Source organism: Marmota flaviventris, chromosome 18 (genome assembly GCF_047511675.1).
Source record: "Marmota flaviventris isolate mMarFla1 chromosome 18, mMarFla1.hap1, whole genome shotgun sequence".
NCBI lineage: Eukaryota > Metazoa > Chordata > Mammalia > Rodentia > Sciuridae > Marmota > Marmota flaviventris.
In genome coordinates this window covers 1809394-1829925 of record NC_092515.1, presented here as the reverse complement: position 1 = coordinate 1829925, position 20532 = coordinate 1809394, and the positions used below count along the sequence as shown (strand labels likewise).

At 56.4% G+C, this 20532-nt stretch overlaps 1 protein-coding gene across 1 annotated transcript; it reads left to right on the top strand.

Moving 5' to 3' along the window:
• Positions 1 to 5149: 5149 nt before the first annotated feature.
• On the top strand, positions 5150 to 19870 carry LOC139702766 (NACHT, LRR and PYD domains-containing protein 4-like). Its single transcript, XM_071604903.1, has 9 exons — positions 5150 to 5429; positions 7254 to 8817; positions 10047 to 10208; positions 10599 to 10766; positions 12338 to 12505; positions 13187 to 13357; positions 16169 to 16339; positions 17421 to 17591; positions 19789 to 19870. Exons 1-9 carry the CDS (start codon positions 5150 to 5152, stop codon positions 19868 to 19870), a joined length of 2937 nt encoding a protein of 978 aa, XP_071461004.1.
• The last annotated feature ends 662 nt before the right edge of the window (positions 19871 to 20532 follow it).

The window sequence follows — 20532 nt, the reverse complement described above, 5'->3', positions numbered from 1 at the left end:
AAGGGGTTCAATGAGCCAACCAGGGTGGGGAGTGGGGGGTGGGGGGTCTGCAGTGGATGTGCGGAGGTCCCTGGAACTCCCATAACTGGGGTATTTGGTTTGAAAGCATATCCATACCACTTATTGAAGAGTGAAAGCCTTGCTCAATGTTGACCACATGTGAGACTGTCCTGGGGCTCCTCGGACGTGCCATCTGAGGTGGCAGGGGCAGTGGAGCCCTGCCCCTTTTTTGCAGGAACTCCACAAAGGGGACCTGGGAATCGGGCGTGTCCTTCCCTGGGGACATTCCACCTTCCAGTGTCCCCATTGTCCACTGTTGGTACAGGGTCTGGAGGGGGGCTTAGGGTTAGGGCAGGCTTTTGCCCAGTGTCCATTTTGCCCACATCCGAAGCAGGGTCTGGGAGGTATATTGGTGGGGCCATGAGCCATGGAGGAGATATTAAGGGGTCTGGTGGAACCCTGAGCCATAGGGGCTTTCCTTGGGCCAGGAGCTGATGTGGTGGCACATGCCTGTCATTCCAGTGGCTCTGGAGGCTGAGGCAGCATGAGTTCAAAGCCAGTCTTAGAAACAGCCAGGAGCTAAGCAACTCAGTGAGACCCTGTCTCTAAATGGAATAGAAAATAGGGCTGGGGACGTGGCTCCGTGGTTGTTGAGCGCCCCTGAGAGTTTAATCCCGAACCAAAAAAAAAAATGTTTCTCTCCTTTTGGCCTCATCCCAATTGTTAAAAAAAACTTAGAGAGCTGTATCTAAAAGTAACTGCTGAGGAGACTCAAGGCCCTTTTCTAACTCTCTGCGTCTCTTGTAGATGTCAGGTGCAGACCCACTGATAAAGTTAAATGGAGAAGAGACTGCCGAAGGACTGTTCACGTCCAAATTTGTATATTTGGTGACAACCTGAGTTAAGTGGGGCCAAAAATAAAGTGAGATTTTTATCAGGTCCCTGGATAATTTCCTTTCTCTCTTTCCAATTAACTTGGGTGTGAGAATTCTTTGTCATTCCTTCAAGGAGGCAACTGACCTGTGTTGAGGTCTAATGACACCCCCCCCACCCCCCCACCCCGTCTTGGAGGCTGATAAGTCCAATCAGGTCCAACTGCTGGGATGCTGGGATAGCACCATCGGCTGCTGGATGGATACCAGGGGTTTGGGCCACTTAGGTCCGCATGATCTCTGGCGGCCTGCCAAATGCAGGCACAGTCACCATTGGTCAGGGTGGATGTTAACATATAGTATTTATCTGCCCAAGTCAGGGCAGGCCTGAGTCAGACGGGCAAACTCTTTCCAGGTGTGTTCTCTATATGGGACATGTCTGTCATGGAGAAGGGAACATGGACCGGGACCATACCTTCAGCCCCTGCCACCTCCCAGAGAGGGAACATGTGTTTCGTTGGGAGATTTTTAGACCCTGTACGGGTAGGGGATGGCAGGGAAGAGGGTGAACTTGTGTGCGGGAGGTGGATCTGATGGCGGGAGGATGGGGGGTCAGCTGTGGGAGCAGTGGGGCTGGGGGTGGGGAATTTGGGGGGCAGATGAACCCCCCAGGATCTGTAAGGAGGGGGTTCATCTGCTATTTCTGGGACTGTAACTGAGAAAGAAAATTGTGAGTCCCTAAAGAATTAATTGCAAAGTGGGACAAGGTTTGTATAATGAGGCCTTTGAGGAATATAATGAGGCCTAGGACCTCACACCATCTGCCAAAACCAAGTTTTAAAAATTTTTGTAGAATTTCTTGATCAAAGGCTCCATATTTGGGCCATTTGTGCAGATTATCTAGTATATATTGTGGCCCAACTTGAGTACTGCTGAGCTTAATGAAGTGTTTGAGTTTCAGGACAGTTTGGGAGTAAAGGGTCTTAAACTTACTAATGAGACAACCCAAAGGGGGTCCTGTGGAACTGACTGACTGACTCCCATGTTGGGAGGCGTGACTGGGGTATTATCCCATTGAAACTAAAGGGTCTCCTGGATTCTTTCTGACACCGAGTTGGACACGGTCCCACCAGGAAATAGGGGAATGTCTTCACCCTAATTTCACTGGGGGGGGACGCCGGAGTTCTAGTGGGCCAAAAGGCGGGGTCTCGAGCCTGGTACCAGTCTGTGGAGACCAGAGAGATGGACGGATGGTGTCTTACTTCTCTGGAGAATTTAAAGTCCCATGTTGGATTGCAGGAACAAAATGGCAAAGGGGTCTCTGATCTGGAGGTCTGCAGGGTATGGGGAAGGGGCGAGTGGGGGGAAGGTGGCCAGGGTTACGGGGAGGGGGTCAGAAAGAAGAAGCCTCTAGCACCAGTGAAGGGTTCCCTACAAATCCCTGCACCTTCCATCCACAGAGCATAGGCCGCCAAAACCAGCCCGGGGTCGAGGTGGGTTACGGGTCAGGGACCAGCAGCCAAAGTGCACTCATAGGTATGGAGGGTCCTTTTCTGTGGGGTGGGGCATGCACAGTCAGTTTGGGGATACAGCCATAGCTGCCCGAGGAACCCTGGCTGGGGGCGGTCCCCCGACCTCAGACAAATCAATGGTCACTGCCCAGGCCTCATCCGCTGCTGAGCTGAACTGTGGGGAAAGCGAACAGGCTTGAGGGTGTGGGAAGGGCACATTTTACTCCTACCTGCTTTTCCCAGTTGGTGGAGGAACCCAAAGTGTAAGCACACAGGGACGCCCCCAGACCTCAGCATTCAGGGAAGCCTTCTCTTCCTGTGCAGACTGCAGCACCCTAGGGGATCCTTTTCTGGAGGTGAAAATGGCTGTCGGTTACAGAGAGAATTTCAGTTTTTGAGGGTGGTTTGATCATGGGAATCTGTGGATGTGCCACTGAAAGAAAGAGTCAGCACACTGCAGAATGACCTCACCTTAAGTCGGTTCCTCCACCATGGCCCTGTTTCCAAACCAGTTCACCCTCTGTGGTTCTGAGGGTAACAGCGCCCACCTCTGACGTCTGCAGGGGCTCACAGCCAGCCCTGAGGACACACCTGCTGTAGTCTACATGCTATTGCATGGGGTCAGGGAAAGAGTCTGGAGACTTGGTGGGGGGTGGTGGTAGAAGCCTGTATGTGTCTGGGAGAGCATTTAAAATGCGACTGTGGCAATCCGAACCCCCTGTAAAGAGGGCCCCCAACCGGAGCAGGAGGCCTGGCACCAGGAATGCAGGTCTCGGCACAGAGTGCCAGCAGGATTCTTGTCCAAAGAGGGTGGCTCTCAAACAGGGGCTTGCCTCAGAATCCACTGCAGGTCTAACACAGGGCTGGGAACCACGCCCTGGGAACTTCGCAGGTCCAGGGGGAACCAGGACCCAGCTGGTGCCAATGGTGCATGGAGGGCCTCGCGGAGAATCTTGGCTTTGGGCTGTTTCTTGGGGGCCTAAAGATTCATCCTTGTGCCTTGACTCAAGGCCTCACTCAAAGCAGGTTTCTAAGAAGCCCTGACTTCAGAGCCCGTGAAGGACACCTTTGTGTAATAGTGTTCTCATTCTGTGTATGGCTTAGCATTTCCCCCTCGTTTTCTAACCTTTAATGCTATTAAGATCTATTTATTCATTTTTCTAAATCACCTAGTCTACTATTTTGGGAAAATGCTGCCTAATGGTCACACCTGAATGAAATTCTATTCTTAGTCACGGTATCATTGAATTATCGGCACCTGATTTTGTTGCATTTTCGATGAATAAGATGGTCTGTTTTCAGCCTTTCCTGTCGTGTTAGGAATGCTTTATGACTCGGGGAATTGTCAGTTGCTGCAAATGAGGTGTGTGTGCTTGAAGAGGGCTCCATTGTGTGTAGGATTCTGCAGATGTCCCTGGGAAGACGTGCTACTTGAAACCTGCGTCTACCACCCACACACTTATATCAATAACGATGGTTTCTCCCTAGGTTTCTAGACTCCGTTTTGGAAATATTGTAGACCCAGAGAGTAGGAGCCTATAGTCTGTGGATCCCCCACCCCAGATGCCCTCCAGTTACCACCAGGGTGGTCCCTGTGGGTCCTATGCCCCACTGTCCCCCGGGTTAACATCTCCCATTACTAAGACACAGATGTCCCAAGGGCTCACCGACCCTGGGGGATCACTAACACAGACTTGGGTGCTGACTGCAAAGGGCTCCGTACCCCTGTGATCGGGCACAGGGACAGGCTCCCTGGGCTGCGGGACTCTCACAGCCGGAGTTTATTCTCACAGTCCAGGAGGCTGGTCCAGAGGTCTCCTTGGGTGGCTGTACGTTTCCCAGGCCACCACAGGAGAGGGCCTGTGGCCTGGCATCGTCCCCAGCGGTGGGCATGACCAGTGCTGCGAGTTGAGCCACGTTTGTGGGTGACCAGGCTGTTCCTTCAGAGTTCAGTGCTCAGCCTCCTGGTGAGGAGTGACGTCCAGCGACTCTCGAGCCGCTAAGGTCCCACCGCCTAGCTTCTCCCCAGCGTCTGTTCTGGTCTCCTGCCCCTTCTCACAGACTTGTGGTTTCTGGGTGGGGTCCGGGGTCCCTCCAGGCTTATCTCTCCCCGGGCCTCCAGCTGTACAGCCTCCTCTGCTGAGCACTGCTCTTCTCCCTGGAGCTCTTGACAGAAGGCAGCGGCGGTGTGTGAGGCATAGCTCCTCCATCAGTCACTGAGGAGACCATTACCGTCCTTTGGGGGCGTCTGTGCCGGCTTCTGTGTGGACGGTGCAGGTGAAGTGGGGTGCTGTGCTGGCGTCTCCTGGACTGTCCCATGCATCCTCCCCCATGGAGATCCTCCGGTCATCACCCACAGCCTGGGAGGGCAGGCCCGTGCCTGCTGCGACTGCCACCGTCTTTGTGTGGCAGCTGGTTGTCCCAGAAGCTGTCTGTCTGCCCGGGGAAGCTTCTCTAATGCTAACCCGGGGGCTCTGTGGGGCTCCCTCCGGGCACCCCCTGAGCTGGGTCGCAGGCAAGGCGTGTGGACAGGAAGGCAGCGCAGGTTGGTGTCCGAGTCACCACTGCTTTCAAGCCCACGTCAGTGAGGAGAGGACAGGAGGCAGTTGGGGGGTCCCCAGCCCTCACCCAGGACCAGCACGAGGCTGTGCCAGGCCCTTTCCTTCTGAGTAACTCGGGGCCACCCTGACGTTTCCCTCAGGCTGTCTGATTCCTGGTCCTTCCTGGTCCCCGTCTCTGAGCATCTTCCTCTCGGGCCTGGACGAGATGGCAGCGTCCTCCATTCCTGACTTCCGCCTCACCTGTTTCCTGGATGAACTCAAGAAGAACGAGTTCCTGCAGTTTAAGCAGCAGCTCAAGCAGGAGACTGTGCAACGCGGCCTCCAGCCCATTCCCTGGGCGCAGGTGAAAAAGGCCAAGCGCCAGGACCTGGCCAGCTTGATGACCCAGCGCTATGGGGAACAGCCGGCGTGGGACCTGGCCCTCTGTATCTTCCCCAAGATCCACAGGAAGGACCTCTGTGACAAGGCCTCGAGGGAGAGCGCAGGTGAGTTGGGGGCTCCTTGGGAGAGCGCAGGGGGCTGGGGCGCAGGGTCTCCAGGGGAGCCGTGTTGGGGAGAGCTGCCCAGGCTTGGGGGGCAGCCTCATCCCCACCTCAGGGGTGGAGAGGGCAGGTGGGCGTGGTCACCGGAACCCCACCCACAGCTGGGAACTGTCCTGGGCCAGCTCCCCCGGGCAGAGGGCAGTGACTGGGCGCAGACTGCAGCAGTTGACAGCTGCCGTAGCTGGCACCTGGATCCGAGGTTACCAGGTCAGGTGGGTCGGGTGTGGTCGGGGCCTTTTGGAAAGGCCCTGAGATGCAGGTGCCCCCCAGGTTTGAGTTGATGCCCTGGGGGTGACTCCGCATTCATCAGGCAGAGGTGCAGGCAGGAGAGCTGTGACCCCTGGGCTGCACAGCCCTGGAGCCCAAGGTGGTGTTGTGCATGGTCCTTTGCCTGGTCAGTCGGGGGTCTCTGGAGTCTGCTCTGAGGTGCTCGGATGGGGCTCTTCAAGCTGGTCCTGCACGGGTGTCCCTGCGGTCCTGCCTCTGTGGCCAGAGGACTTCCTCAGCGTCGGCTTTCTGGCTCTGCCTGTTTAAATGTAGTTTCCACCACAGGTGGTCTCGTCCCCTCCCCCAGGTCCCCCACTGCGCTCTCAGGATAGGCTCTGTTCTTCTGTGACCTTGGTCCTTCAGGGAACCACCTTGGTCCTTCTGTTAGTGACCTTGGTCCTTCTGTTAGTGACCTTGGTCCTTCTGCTAGTGACCTTGGTCCTTCTGCTAGTGACCTTGGTCCTTCTGTTAGTGACCTTATTCCTTCTGTTAGTGACCTTGGTCCTTCTGTTAGTGACCTTGGTCCTTCTGTTAGTGACCTTATTCCTTCTGTTAGTGACCTTTGTCCTTTAGGGAGCTACTTTGGTCCTTCAGGGAACGACCTTGGTCCTTCCCTGACCTTGGTCCTTCAGGGAGTGACCTTGGTCTTGGCTGCCTTCCTCTGTGGAGTCCTTTGGAGCTCTCTCTTCCTAACCTGAGAGCTGGCCCAGCCATCCCTGCTAAATTCCTTGGCATTCATTTGTGCACTTCCCGCGTTCCTGCGGCCCTCTGTGCCCTTTGAACCTCACCTGTCTACCACCTAGTGGCAGGGTCCCCTCTGATGTCACTCAGCACCCCAACCTTCCCGTGTCACCAGAGCCTGTGGCAAGTGCAGAGCAGGACCCAGCCTTAGCTCAGCCTGAAGGGATTCTAGAAGGCTGAGCCCTTTAGTTGTTTGGCTTTTGATTGGATACTTCTACCTTCTGCTCTGCCAAGGACGAGAAGGCTCACCAGGATGGATTTGGGGTGAATCCTAGGGCCCTGTCACATCTAGAGCACAGGCTCCCTCCAGGGAGACGCAGGCTGTGCCAGTCTCTTAGACACCTCGGCCAGGCCAAGCCTTCCTCCCGTGCTAACCCTTGATGGGCAGCACCACAGCCCAGAGGCAGGGTCCTGTCCCCACACAGAGCTCCTGCTTCCACATGGGGAGGCCCCTCCTTGGTTTGACGTGCATTCCACTGTCTTCAGTTGGAAGCCAGCAGGGCTTTGCAGTTCTGTGCTCTCCTGGCAGAGATGAACAGGTGTGTGTGTGTGTGTGTGTGTGTGTGTGTGTGTGTGTGTGGAGCTGGCCTGGCAGGCCTTTGACCCTGGGGGCTGTCTGGTTGGTGCTTTAGGCTGTGGCCACAGCCTGCAGGCCCTGAGGACATTGTTTCCCATAGGAGAGATTCAGGTTGAAGCCTTCAGGTTGTGCGGGGGTTGAACTCTGACGTGCTGTGTTCTTCTCTTGCCCCTGCTGACCAGCAAATGCCTATCGAGCTCACATACAGAAGAAGCTCATCAGCATGTGGTCCAGGGGCGCCTTCACTGCGATCCCTGGCTGCTTTGACCAGACATTGACCCGTGAAGAGCATGAAAGTCTGGAAGAGTATTTCACTCCAAGGGTACCCAGGAGGCCTCACACGGTCGTCCTCCGCGCATTACCAAGAATGGGGAAAACGAGGTTCCTGATGAAGGTGATGCTGGCCTGGTCAGACGGTACCCTCTATCGGGACAAATTCTCTTTCATTTTCTACTTATGCTGCCGAGAATTGAAGCAGCTGAGGGTGACCAGCCTGGCCGGGCTCATGTCCAGAGAAAGGCCCGATGACTCTGTCCCCTTGGCGGACATCGTGGCCCAACCAGAGAGGATCCTGTTCATCATCGACAGCTTAGAGGAGCTGCAGTGCACCCTGACAGAGCCCGAGTCGGAGCTGTGCCGTGACTGGAGGGAGGAGCGTTCAGTGAAGACGGTCCTGAGCAGCCTGCTGAGGAGGAGGATCCTCCCAGAGTCGGCTCTGCTCCTCGCTGCCATGCCCATGCGCCCAGAAGCTCTGGAGAGCAAGCTGGACCACCCCAACATGCAAGATCTCAAATGCTTCCAGGACAGCCACGTGAAGCAGTATTTCTGCTGCTCGTTTGAAGACAGGGGCCGAGCCCTGGCAGCCTTCAGCTTGGTGCGAAACAATGAGCATCTCTTCACCATGTGCCACGTCCCCCTCCTCTGCTGGATGGTGTGCACCTCTCTGAAACAGGAGATGGAGCGCGGGAGGGACCTGGCAGCCACCTGCTGCAGGTCCACCTCTGTGTTCCTCTCTTTCATGTTTCAAGCGTTCACACCCAAGGGCGCTCCTCATCCCAGCCAGCAGGGCCAAGGCCTGCTGAAGGCGCTGTGTTCCCTGGCCGCGGAGGGCATGTGGACCGACACGTGGGTGTTTGGCGAAGAGGAGCTCAGGAGGAACGGGATCGCGGACACTGACACCCCCACCTTGCTGGACCTCAGGCTCCTCCGGAAGTACAGCGAGTCGGGGAGCTCCTGCTCCTTCATCCACATGTGCATGCAGGAGTTCTGTGCCGCCATGTACTACCTGCTGGACAGCCCCCGCGACCACCCCAGCCGGGCCGTGAGGCCCATAGAGGCACTGCTGCCCACGTACTTCAGGAAAGACAGAGCAAGCTGGGTGTTCCTGGGCTGCTTCCTGTTTGGCCTCCTCCATGAAAGTGAGCAGCAGAGGCTGGATGCCCTTCTTGGGATGCAGAGGTCGCGGGAGTTGGCGCCCCAGCTCCTGGGATGTCTGAGGAGCCTGGTGGAGATCAAGGATCCTGAGGACCAGGTGGAGTTCCTGCTGCTCTTCTATGCCCTGTTCGAGGTGCAGAGTGACGCCTTTGCCAGCCACCTGATGAGCAGCCTCCGCGAGGCCCACTTCCCCCTTCGGGAGAGGCCAGACTTGGCGGTTGCTGCCTACTGCCTAAAATACTGCTCCAGCTTGAGGGAGCTCACTGTCTCAGTCCCAGAAATCTTTCCGGAAGAGAGGGGACCAGACCCCATGTGAGTCCCTGCCGTCACTTTCTTTCCACCCTTTTTCAGAATCTGTGTGTGTGTCCTCACAGGGTGTTGGTGACGGGGCGTTTCACGTGGATTGGGGTCACTGCCTGTCTTTTCTGTCCAGAAAGCTCCAGAAGAAGCCCTTAAATCATCTTTACGTGTATTTTTTTTTTTTTATTAAATTCAAAAATAGTTAGTTGTTGGGGCTGGGCTGGTGAGGTACTGGGTGTGATCCTTAGCAACACATAAAAAAAATAAAATAAAAACAATGGTATTATCCATCTAGAATCCAAAAAAAGAATACATGTGGACACATTCCCTTAATTGTACTTATCTCATTTTGACTTGGTGCTGAGCATCCAGCCCTGAGCCCCCCAGGTACAGGGCAGCGCTCCACCGCTGAGCCCCAGCCCGTGGGTCCCTTCTCCCTAGTCTTTCCGTGGTGCTCGTGGATGGGGCACGTGTGCTCATTCAGTGCACGGCAGCTCTCGTGGGGAGCCCGTGGCCTCGTCCCCGAGCCTGGCCTTTCCTAGCTGCACGGGTCTCCTCACCACAGCAGCAGTAAGGACTGTTCTGAGGGAGGAGACCAGGCTCCCTGGGATGCGTTCCCTTCCCTTCCCTTCCAGGCCCTCGGCAGGCTTCACCCTTGGGTCACTCCCTGGGACCAGGCTCCAGATCCCTGTCCTCCCAGCTGAGACTAGTGCTGTTGTGTTCTGAAACTCCTGGTTGACTCCGTCAGCCACCAGGCGGATCCTCCTACTGTGGTGCTGCAGGGAGGAAACGGGACAGACAGTTCACGTCAGCCCACCAAGACGGCAGGGTCAGGATGGGGCAAGGGCCACGTTGGAGGCCAGGAGATCTGGCTGGAGGCTGGCTCTGGCCTCCTGCCTCCTCTTTCCTCTGGACGGCCTCCACTGGTAACAAGGGAGGGTCTCCAGCCCCAGGACCTCGGTGGCCTGGGTGGGCTATGGCCTTGCTGTGGGGCTGTCCTGAGCTGGGGATGCTCAGAGGCATTCCTGGCCCTGCCCTCTGGTGTCAGGAGCCCCGGCCCTTGGGCAGTACAGGCCTGAAAGGCTGCAGCGTGGCCAAGGTCCTGGCCGAGAAGTGACCCCAGGAGGAGAGCTGACCTCGTTCTCCCCCTCTTGGGGGTCCAAGCAGCTGACACTGTGCTCAGAGGCTGTGACTGCCTTGAGCTGACCTCTGTGGAGAACCTCTCTTCTCTCCTGTTACAGGTCGAGCCGTACTCTCCTCTGGTGGCGCCAGATCTGCTCTGTGCTCACCGCCAATGAGCACCTCCAGAAACTCCGGGTGGTGGACAGCGTCCTCGGCAAGTGGACGCTGCTGATCCTGTGTTGTGAGCTGCGACAGTCCACGTGCCCCGTGCAGAGGCTCAAGTGAGTTGAAGATGGGCCTGGGGCGTGGAGACTGTTGACCTCCCTGCCAGCCTGAGGTAGAGGCTGGACCCCAGGGAGGTGTCTCGAGCCCAGCACCCCTGCTGCCTGGGATGCTCTTCCTTGGTGGTCGGCCTGTGCCTGATTGTGGGTCCCAGAGGCACCCTGGGCTCTGCTTCCTCTAGAAGAAAGGAGGACCCCATGGCTTCCTCTAGTTCTGCCAACCACACCGTCTCCAAACGTGGCCTTTGGGGGTAAACCCACCCAGGCACTGGGGTCGTGGAACGGGCCCGTGGGTCATTGATGGCGCAGAGGTGACCACAGCAGGCGTTCACGCTGCGCTGCTGGAGATGGGTGGACCACAATCATCCAGAGTCACCTTTGCTTTTGCAGGACAAGAAAAGTTTGCTTTTCCTGTGAGACCGGGATTTTCTTTGAGGTGTTCACCAGTAACCCCAACCTGCAACACCTGAGCATGACCTCCACCCGGCTCCCCCACGATGAGGTCTTGCTCCTCTGCAGGGCCTTGAGCAACCCAGTGTGCAACCTTCAGGAGCTGCTGTGAGTGCTGCCCGCCAGCCTCGGGGTGGGTTCCAGAGAGGACTGGGCTGCGTTCACGTGGGCATCTCTGTCCTACTTCCTGCCCCTTGGGTACAGAGGTCTGGTCTCCAGAAAGCGAGACCAGGATAGGGAAGTTAGTTTTACATCGATACGGGCGCTGTGCAAAACCCCAGATCAGCTGTGGCAGAGTCTGGTGCACAACGTAACCCAGGAGATGTCCTTCAGGTGTTGGTGGCTCAGTTTGGGGAGAGAGGGACACTGGAATATTTAGGGCAGGACGCCCTAAGGCCTGAGAAGTGGAAATTTTCCTCAATGGACAAGAAACCTTTGGTTACATTCTCCGATCCCATGGGATTGGCCTACAAGCCCAGGTAACATTTTGGACAAATCTCCAATATTGTTGGTGGAAAGAGTCTAACTCAGGAGTGGACCACAGGGTTTCATTCTGAGGTTTCAAGATGGGAGACGGTGGTGTTAGAGGCCTGGTGGTGCTCACCTCTGGTGAAGGGCGGAGGCAGGAGAGGCTGGGTGCAGGCTTCGCGATGTGCGAGCCGTCTGGTTGGCACACAGCCCCGCTCTGAACGGTCTCGGGGACCACCTCTTGTTTCTGTGCTCCCCTGTGTGATTTGTGTAGCCTGCGAGAGACCATCTCCTAACCCAAGGTCTCAGATCATTTTCTGAACTTCTTCATTGTTAGGAAGTTTGGTCTAATATGTTCTCCTTGTTGATGAGCTTTTACTTTTAGATGGCGCTGAGATTCAAACCCAGAACCTCACACATGATAGGCAAAGGCTCTACCCCTGAGCTGCAACCCCAGCCCTATCATTTAGACTCTGAGGTTTCAATCTGTGATCCATTTTGAATTAATTTGGAGGTATGGTATGATGTGGGCCAAATGCTATTGTTTTCACTTCTTGAAAATATCTTGAAGCCACAGGCATCTTTAGACCCAGGAGCTGCGGCAGAATCACCCTGGAGAAATGTCAGGGCTGTGGTCAGAGGCTTGGCGGTCATACCTGCATTGACGTGCACCTGTGTAGGCTGTGCATATGTCCATTCTGTCATCCGGGGGCTTAGCGCATGTGTGTGCCCATGCGCAGGGACAGCCCCTGAGATGGGAGTCACGACTACAGGCAGAGACCCCACCTGAGGCTCAACTCTCCCGTGGGATGCTGTCTAGGAGGCGTCACCTATGCTGGGGAGGAGTGTCGTACTCTCCCTGAGCAACGCCAACCCCACCCTAGTGGGGCAGTAGTTGGAAAGGGGTCCTGCTGGGGACAGCATCCTGAGTCCTCCAGGAAGACTGCCTGGTGTGGTGGGGGCACAGGCTGGGGAGCAGGAGGGGCCTCGCAGGACACGGATCCTGTGTGGGTCTGCCCTGGGGTCGGGGAAGTGACTTGGGGTGGGTAAGCACAGAGTGACTGAGTCTGGGCCGAGCTGTGCAGACGGGGGTTGGGGGGTGATGACAGGATTCCCCAGGAGGCTCCGTGAAGAACAGGCCCTCGCAGGAGTAGCGCCAGGGGACAGTCCAGACAGGGAAGCCCAGAGCATGTGGTGTCCCCTCCCTGCAGGCTTAAGGACTCGGGCCTCTCCGCTGCGGAATGCACGGCCTTGGCCTCGATGCTGGCGACAAACAGGAAGCTGACGCTGCTGGACCTCAGTGACAACAAGCTGGCAGAGGGTGTGTCCACACTGTGCGCGGCCTTGCGCCACCCAGACTGCACCCTGCAGACGCTGGTGTAAGTGGACTGGGGTGGGCAAGGGGCACGCAGGATCCCGGGTCGCTGCGCTCTGTCCCCAGCTGAGACCGCAGCAGTGCTTCAGGGCAGCAGCTGAGGATCCACGGCTCGAGGTCCAGCCCCGGGTCTGCTGCTCTCCATCACTCACGGGGCCTCCCGGCTGCAGGCTGCCCCTCTGTGAACGGGAGCAGAAGCGGCCCCTGTGGGGACCCCGCTGCCACCTCTGCTCTGTTCTTTCCTGTACCCCTGGCTCTCCCAACGTGGCAGAGCGTTCCTTGTAAGAAGCCATTAGAACCTGCTAGGATTCTCGGGAGAACCGGACAAGCTGAGGATCTGGTACCTGAGATGACCCATGCACGTCACCCTGCACGTCACCCGTGCTCTGGGCAACAGCCTCAGGGGGCCGCAGGCTTGTCCCAAGACGGGGTGAGATGCAGAGTCAGAACTAGAACTGACAGATTCTGGGCATCTGAGCTGTGCCTCTCACCCCTGGTTTTCTCATGAGGCTCTGTGTCGGTTTGGTTCCTCCTGCCTGTCTCATGTGGGTAAGGAGCAGTCAAAGGGGAGATTGGGTCCCACTGAGTTCGTACACAGGGCCACAAAGACCACCTTGAGCGTGCAGGTGAGCCATCCTTGGGCCCTCGGCCCTCCCGTGACCTGCTGTCCCCTGCTTCCCCCCAGGATGGCCGGCTGCCAGATCTGTGAGCACTGCTGCCCACACCTCTCTGAGGTTCTCCTGAGCAACGCAAACCTGAGCCATCTGGACCTCAGCAGAAACGCCCTGATGGACGAGGGAGTGGCACAGCTGTGTGAGGCCCTGCGACAGCCCACCTGCAGCCTGCAGACACTGTGGTAGGCCGTGGAGGTGGCCTGGTGACCAGGCCCTGCCCCAGGCTGGGAGGCACCCTCCTCAGGAAGGACAGTGTCTGTGCCTTTCCCAGGGAGGCTGAAGGCATCAGGCGGAGGTTCGGGTAGAGATGTTCCTGTGAAGCACAGATGCACATGTTGGGGCAGGTCCTTCAGGGGCGTAGGGATGGTGACCCAGGAAGGGCCCTGTGGTGGGCAGAGCATCGGCCTCGATGACTGGCATGTGTGCCCAAGGTGAACCTGTGTCATCAGGAGGGAAAAGAGAGCCCACCCTCCAGGGGAAACGTGGCGATGGGGACCCCAGCTCCGTGTGAGGATTCAGGCTGATACAGCCAAGGAGCTTCCTGTCGGAATCCCGGGAAGCGGGAGGGTCAGCGCGTCCTGATCAGGTGCCTCCCTGAGAATTCCAGGCTCCAGGGAGTTAGGGGGGAGGTGTCACCTGATCCCTTAGGAAATCTGAGCGTGACCCTCGTGGTCCTGGCTGCAGGGTCGTTAGACGCCATCTTAGAAGAGCAGGAGAAGCGATCTCCTTCCTGCAGTGGTGGGTTAAGCTGCCGGTCAGTCTCTGAAAGAAGCCCACTCAAATGTCAGCACAATATTTAAAAATGGAAGAGGAATAAACCTGAGTTGTAGTCTAAGTGCAGGTCACGTGAGGTTCTCCCCAGATCCTTCAGACTGGATTCAAAAACAAGAATCCCAAACTAGTGTCGGCCAGACCCCAGGAAAAATCCATGGAACAATCCTCTGTGGGTGCAGATGATGGAGGACATGAGCCGTGACCTTGACATACTCCAAATGGATCTTCCAAGGTCAATAAATTCAACCCACTGAAAAGAACCTAAGCTCCAAGGAGATAAGGAACAGAGGCAAGAAGACAAGAGAGAGGTCCCCCAACCTCAGACTCGTGGGTCAAACGGTTGTGTGTTGTGCTTCAATAAAAGAACACCTTTCAGCTCTTAGGAACAGGGACCCCGTGGAAGCAGCAGATAATGGATCACCTAGAGATGAGGGTCAGTGTTCACCTCATAGATGATTTGCACAGTGGGTTAGAACTAATGGAAGAAAAAGAGTGGCCAAAGATGGGGCACACTTGTGCAAGAGGTACCAGGGACTGAACCCAGGGGTGCTCAGCCACGGAACTACACCCCAGTCCTCTTCTAAAACTTGTTCTTGACCTAGAACAAGGACTTTCTAATTTGACGAGGGTCTTGCCAAATAGCTGAGGCTGGCCTCAAACTTGGGATCCTCCTGCCTTGGTCTCCCAGAGCACTAGGGTTACAGGCGTGAGCCAGTGTGCCCAGCTCAACATTGTGTCAATTGCCAAACCACAGAGATGCAGGGGACAGGAGAGAAGTAAAGAAACAGATGGCACCGACAGCCGAAAGGGCCAGAAGAGTGCAAGTTCATTGCTACTCTCTGCAGAGGGCCACTTGTATCCACCTTCTCCCGCAGAGTGTGGTGCCGGCCCTGCATGCTGTGTGAAATGTTGGAGTTGCAGTACACACAGGTGAAACTGAGCAGGGAAGTTTAATCAGTTTACTGGCTGGATCGCGTGGTGGCACACTCTCGTCATCCAAGTGGCTCAGGAGGCTCGAGGATCAGGAGTTGATCAGCAAGTGAGCGAGGCCTTAAGCAACTGGGTGAGACCCCGTCTCTAAATAAGAAGGGCTGGGGAAGTGGCTGAGTGGTTAACTACTTGAGGGTTCAGTGTCAAGTCCCAAACCAGTTAATAATACAGCTTACTTACCCGTGTATCAAGTGCTATGGCTCCAGTATGTAATCAGCAGAAGAATTCGTGAGGCACTGTACCTTCTGTCCTGAGACTCTTTACCTGGCTTACACTCTGGCGCATCTCGGGACAGAGGAGCCGCCGTCCAGTGCTTGGGGATTCCTGTGGCTGCAGGGAGCACTGCAGGTCGCGCTGCAGGTCTTCACCAAGGGGAAGAGATCCTACACCTGCCGGGGGTGACCTGACGGGGTGTTGTGGGCACCTTAGCACCAGGAACCTGACAGATTGTTCCAGACTCAGTCAGCTTCTAGAAGAGCATGACTTGAAGAAAACTCAAGGAGAATACCGTGAACGCTTCCAAACCACGCGCACAATGAGATCAGCCGCCCAGTGTGGCTTAGAAAGAAGCCTGCGCCAGCGAGTCTCACTAAACCCTCAGGGAAGAGCAGTTTTGTCAGAGTCTTTGCAGACGGTAAAGAGAAGAGAGCCCCACGCGGACACTGGAGGACACGGTCTTGATAGCAGCGACAGCTGGACGGTGGGAAAGGACAAGTGCTGTGTAGTGCCCTCCGTGATGCAGAGGCACTAAGTAGCCTGGCAGCAAGCGAATTCCAAAACTGTGTTGAGGGAATTCACCCTGATTTGTCCTAGCATCAGAAAGGACAGGGGAGGGTGGGGCTCGCAGACAGAGCTTAGGCTGGGCAGCTGCAGGGCCCTGGGCCCTTCCCCGCCTCCCAAAGGAGATGCTTAGAAAAAGGTCAGTGCGGGCAACTCTCTATAGGAACTGGTTAAAAGTAAAAATCTGCCTAAAAGGTATAGTCGGCATTCAGATCTATCCCTTTGGTATAACTCTTGGAAAATTATGAATATTGGGAACTTCCTCGACCCGGTGAAGAAGAGGTTGATAATGAAATCTAAACGTGGAGGACTGTCGCACACTCTCCATCCAGGACATGGTTGTAATGGTTCTTAGTTCTGGTTCTTCTCTCCCTGCGTCTATACTGAGCCGTTTAGGCCTCCTCCAGGCCCGGGGTAATGGGTCTCTTCCGTTGTCTATTGCCGTGCAGTTTGCAGAGGTGCGACATCACTCCAAGGGGCTGTCGGGACCTGGCTTCCGTCCTCGCCAGCAACCTTAACCTGAGAATCCTGAAGATTGGGGGCAACAACATAGGAGATGCTGGCGTGAGGCTGCTGAGCAAAGCTCTGCTGCACCCCCACTGCGGCTTAAAGGAACTCAGGTGGGTGCTGGGAAGCCGGGGGTGCATCCTCACTGTGGCAGAAGGACAGGCTGATGGGCAGGAGGAGACCGTGAGGGCAGCCGCACCTGGCTGCTGCTGCACACCCATCCACCCCACTGCCCGAGGCTGCCTGAGCGCTCACTGCTGGCTGATCCTGGCTGGGAATGGCTGGTCTCGCCCTGGGCTGGTCGGGCAGGCTGGCTGGCAGCTGGGGACGACAGTGAGGCAGCCCACGTCTCATTTAATGCTTAGTCCGGCTTCTGACACAGCATCTGCATGTGTTCATCAGGCTGCGCTAGCAAAATGCACAGAACAAGAGACGGAGATGCCCTGAGCGCAGGTGGCTGGGTTCTGGAGGCCCCTGGAGGCCGGAAGTCCAGCTCAAGGTGCCCAGGGCTGGTTCCTTCTCAGGGCCTGCAGGGAGGACGGCTCCAGGCTGCTCCTTGGCTCCAGGTGCCGCCTCCTCCCTGTCCTCAGTCTTCCCTCTGGGCCTGTGTGCGCCTGGACTTCCTGTTCCAGCGGGGACACCAGTTAGAGCCCGTTGGGGTGCACCCTCAGTGCCTCCACAAAGACTGTCTCCAAGTGCAGTCACACCTGGGGCTGGGGTTTCAACACGGCCCTCTGAGGGGACAGAGTGCAGCCCTGAGCAGCGCCTTGGGGGTTCCACGGGATCAGGAAGCGTACCAGGCTGGTGTGTTGGGTCCCCCCTGTCCTCCCAGTGGCTGGGAGCCTGAGGCATAGGATCACAAGTTCAAGGCCTGCCTCAGCAAGTCTGGAGAAGTTCTCTCCAAGTAGAAGGTGCGGGGGATGTTGGGCAGTGGTAGAGCGACCTTGGGTTGGAGAACCAGTGCAAAAGGAAGAGAAACCTAGCAGGCATCTGAGGGGAGGCCCAGAACTGCAGAACCTCGCCTCCAGGGTGCCCGGTTAGTGTTCAGAGTGAGGTTCCCAGCCCTGGTCCCTGTCCAAGGGCCGGGGAAAGGACTCCATCCCAGAGGAAGGCGATGCCCAGGGGCTGGGGAGTGAGCCTGGGCAGTCTGGCTGGAACCACCCAGGGCTGCTCCTCACATCCTCTCTGTTGCAGCCTGGATTCCTGCCAATTGACCAGAGCCTGCTGCGAGGACCTGGCTTCTGTCATTGCCCACAGTCAGAGTCTGCATGAACTGGACGTCACTAGGAACGCTCTCAGCCCTGGTGGCGTGATGCTGTTGTGCGAGGCCGTGAGGGGACCTAAGTGTGTCCTGCACAAGCTGAGGTGAGCTGCAACTGTGGTGCGTGCCCTGTGATGTGGCCAGGCACTGCAACCCAAATCATAACTAGAACTTTACATTCATGCGGACGGGGGTGACCTACAATTCTTTGGCTTCACAGTGGTGCAAAGAGGCACCCGTGCACACGGTTCCCCCTCTCAGTGCAGAGTTCAGCAGTGTGTGAGGTGTCTTGTGCGCCATTACCCAGGAAGCTGGGTGCTGGGTGATTGCCCGGCCGTAGGTGAGGTAGGTGGAGCTGTGGGGCTCAGTCGGTCAGGCTGTGAGGGGTGTGTGTGTGTGTGTGTGCGTCTGACAACGTCTTCAGCCTGCCGTGGGGTCGTAGCCTTTTCGCTGCTGTGATTAGAACACCTGACAGAACCACCGCAGAGGAGGAAAAGTCCATTTTGGGGCTCACGGTTGCAGGGGTCTCAGTCCCTAGAAGGCCAGCTCCCTTCGTCGGGGCTCGAGGTGAGGCAGGGCGTCATGGTGGAGGAGAGTGGCCGAGGGAAGCCCTGCACGTCAGGGTGACCAGGAGGCAGAGACTCCCCTCTCCAGACACAAACATCTACCCCAAAGGCAGGACCCCGAAGGCCACCTCCTCCAGCCCCACCCTTGGCCTCCAGTCACCACTCTGCTAACCCCGAGGGGGTGAATTCACTGAGTGGGTTGGGGCTCCCACAAGCCAATCATTTCTCCTCTAATCCTTGCATTGTGTCGCCCGTGAGCTTCTGGGGGACACCTCACATCCGAACCCTACACACTGGCTAATCAGAATGCCACCCCACCGTGACCTGAGAAGGATCTGTATTTACAAACAGAACTTCATATTTGGAAACATTATATTTATAAGTTATGTTCATATAGACCTAAATTATACAAAGGTGTAATGTATATTGACTAGTGACATTGACAGTTATAAATACATCATTCCCATTACACTATATAATTTACTCCTAAACACATTATGAAACAGTGTAATGGGATACACCATTTACACATCACTCTTCTCCACCCTCAGGACCACAGCCATCCCAGGCAGCTATCGGCCCCCGGCTTCTAGAAGGGACCCTGTTGACTTAAAACTGTAACCCCCCACCCCAGTGCGCAGTGCTCCTCCTGTGAGGACCTGGTGCGTAGTGTGCAGTCTACCCTCGCACTGTGGGGGGACCCTTGGGTGCTGGGCCCGTGGCTTTCCCTCTGGACGTTGGCTAGCCGCTCAGAGTGTCGAGTGGGGGGGGCCAATGTCGATGGTGGACCGACTTGGCTGTGTGTCCTGAGCCTTGGGGATCTGCGTCTCAGTTCTGGCCCCATGTGTCCAGCTCGAGGCCTGGGCAAGGCTCCTGTCCTCTCCAATTACCATCTTCTCTCTGCCAAGTAGCAGTAATGGCATGAGGCGGGGATCGAGGATGTGCATCCAGTGACACAAGTACGTTGGAACTAAATGGCCAGCATTGCTCTCTTCCCACTCCCTGGAGCGTCTTGCCAAGATGCGCATTGAGGGGACAGTACATGGGGACAGGTTCACGCCAGGGAGTGGCATACGAGGCATCTCAAACAGGAGACACATGTATCCACAGAAGAAACAGGACACAGGGGCCCCGAGCCTGTCATATCCAAGTCAGTGTGTCCTAGGGGGCAGGTGGGGCCCAGAGAATCACTGGGCCTCGGGTCCTGCCTGCACCGCGTCTGGTCACTGGCTCAGAGCTGACGAGGTTCAGCGTCTTGCTCACCAGTCGTGGGGACTGGTGTCCTCGGGGTGGCTCTGAAAATGGAACAAGATGTGGTGGGACACCCAGGCCACAGAAATTATTACCATTTTGTCTCTTTAAAGCATAACTCCAAATCCATTGGCTTCTCGCCCCAAAACCCCGGGTCTGTGTGTGCCTGTGTGTACATGTGGGTGTGCGCGCGTGTCCGTGTACTGGGGCTTCCAACAGCAGCTCTGGTCAGTGGCGTCCAACTGGCAGTTTGAGATCACATGTGGTCCATTTGGAGAGTTGACGTCACAGAAATTGGCCAAGCGACAACTGGGGTTTGGGAGGGTGGAGTCCAGGAGTTGAACACTCACCAGCCACCTCCTCTCACCACGGGGCGTCTGTCCCTTGGAGCATCGCCAGGATCTCTGCACTCTGCCTGGAGGAAATTAGGGACAAAGGGGAGATTTTCAGTGTGACTGACACAGGGCTCTTTTCTGTTTTGCAGAGTGAGCAAAACTGCACTGGGGAGTTCCTGGCAGGTTCTCAAAGCCGAGACTATGTCTCCCGGCGTGATCTCCGTGGATTAGTGATGGAGCACCCATGGGGAACCAGGCTGCAAGTCCATCCCCGCCACCCTGATTCCCGCCCCCTCCTTGGGACAAGTGCGGGGGATAGAGGGGCCTGGCCACAGAGGTGTCCCCTCCCTGAGGCGCTGATACCCTACAGGGTACGATCTTTAATTTGTTCTGTGGCCTTGGAGAAGAGCCTGAACGACCCTCTCACTAAATCTTCTACCCTGTCTCCAAGGACATTTTCAAAACCCAATAAACTATCCTATCTTAAAGCACTTGGGAAAACCCTGAGATGGAATTTGTGACTGCTGAATGAGAAGCAGGAGCGCGGGTTACACGTGGCCGCCTCTCAGGTGACTTGGGAAGTCGCTGGCCACACTGACCGCCTTCCTGACAGTTCTTCTTGGGGTCTAGGGGCTCTTTTCTTCTCTCTCCTGACAAAGGCTTTCTGAAAACACCTTTCCACACAGTCCTTCCACCTCACACTACAAGTAGAGGCAAACCGACCTGTCCCTCCCTGAGCCTCAGGCAGCCCTGTTGTGAGATGGGTGCACAGCCTCCAGCACCTGTCCTGTGCTCAGCTGCGTCCGTCAGTGACCACACTGAGCTTTTCATGCCTTACCAAGACCACGCTGTGGACACGATGCTGCAAGCCCCCTTCACTGTTAGTGTATCCT

Bases quoted from the DNA above. Each gene is read 5' to 3' on its own strand.
- LOC139702766 (XM_071604903.1), top strand. From the start codon at position 5,150: ATGGCAGCGTCCTCCATTCCTGACTTCCGCCTCACCTGTTTCCTGGAT. The intron at 5,430-7,253 runs GTGAGTTGGGGG...CCTGCTGACCAG, and splicing joins GGCCTCGAGGGAGAGCGCAG to CAAATGCCTATCGAGCTCAC. The intron at 10,767-12,337 runs GTGAGTGCTGCC...CCCTCCCTGCAG, and splicing joins TGCAACCTTCAGGAGCTGCT to GCTTAAGGACTCGGGCCTCT.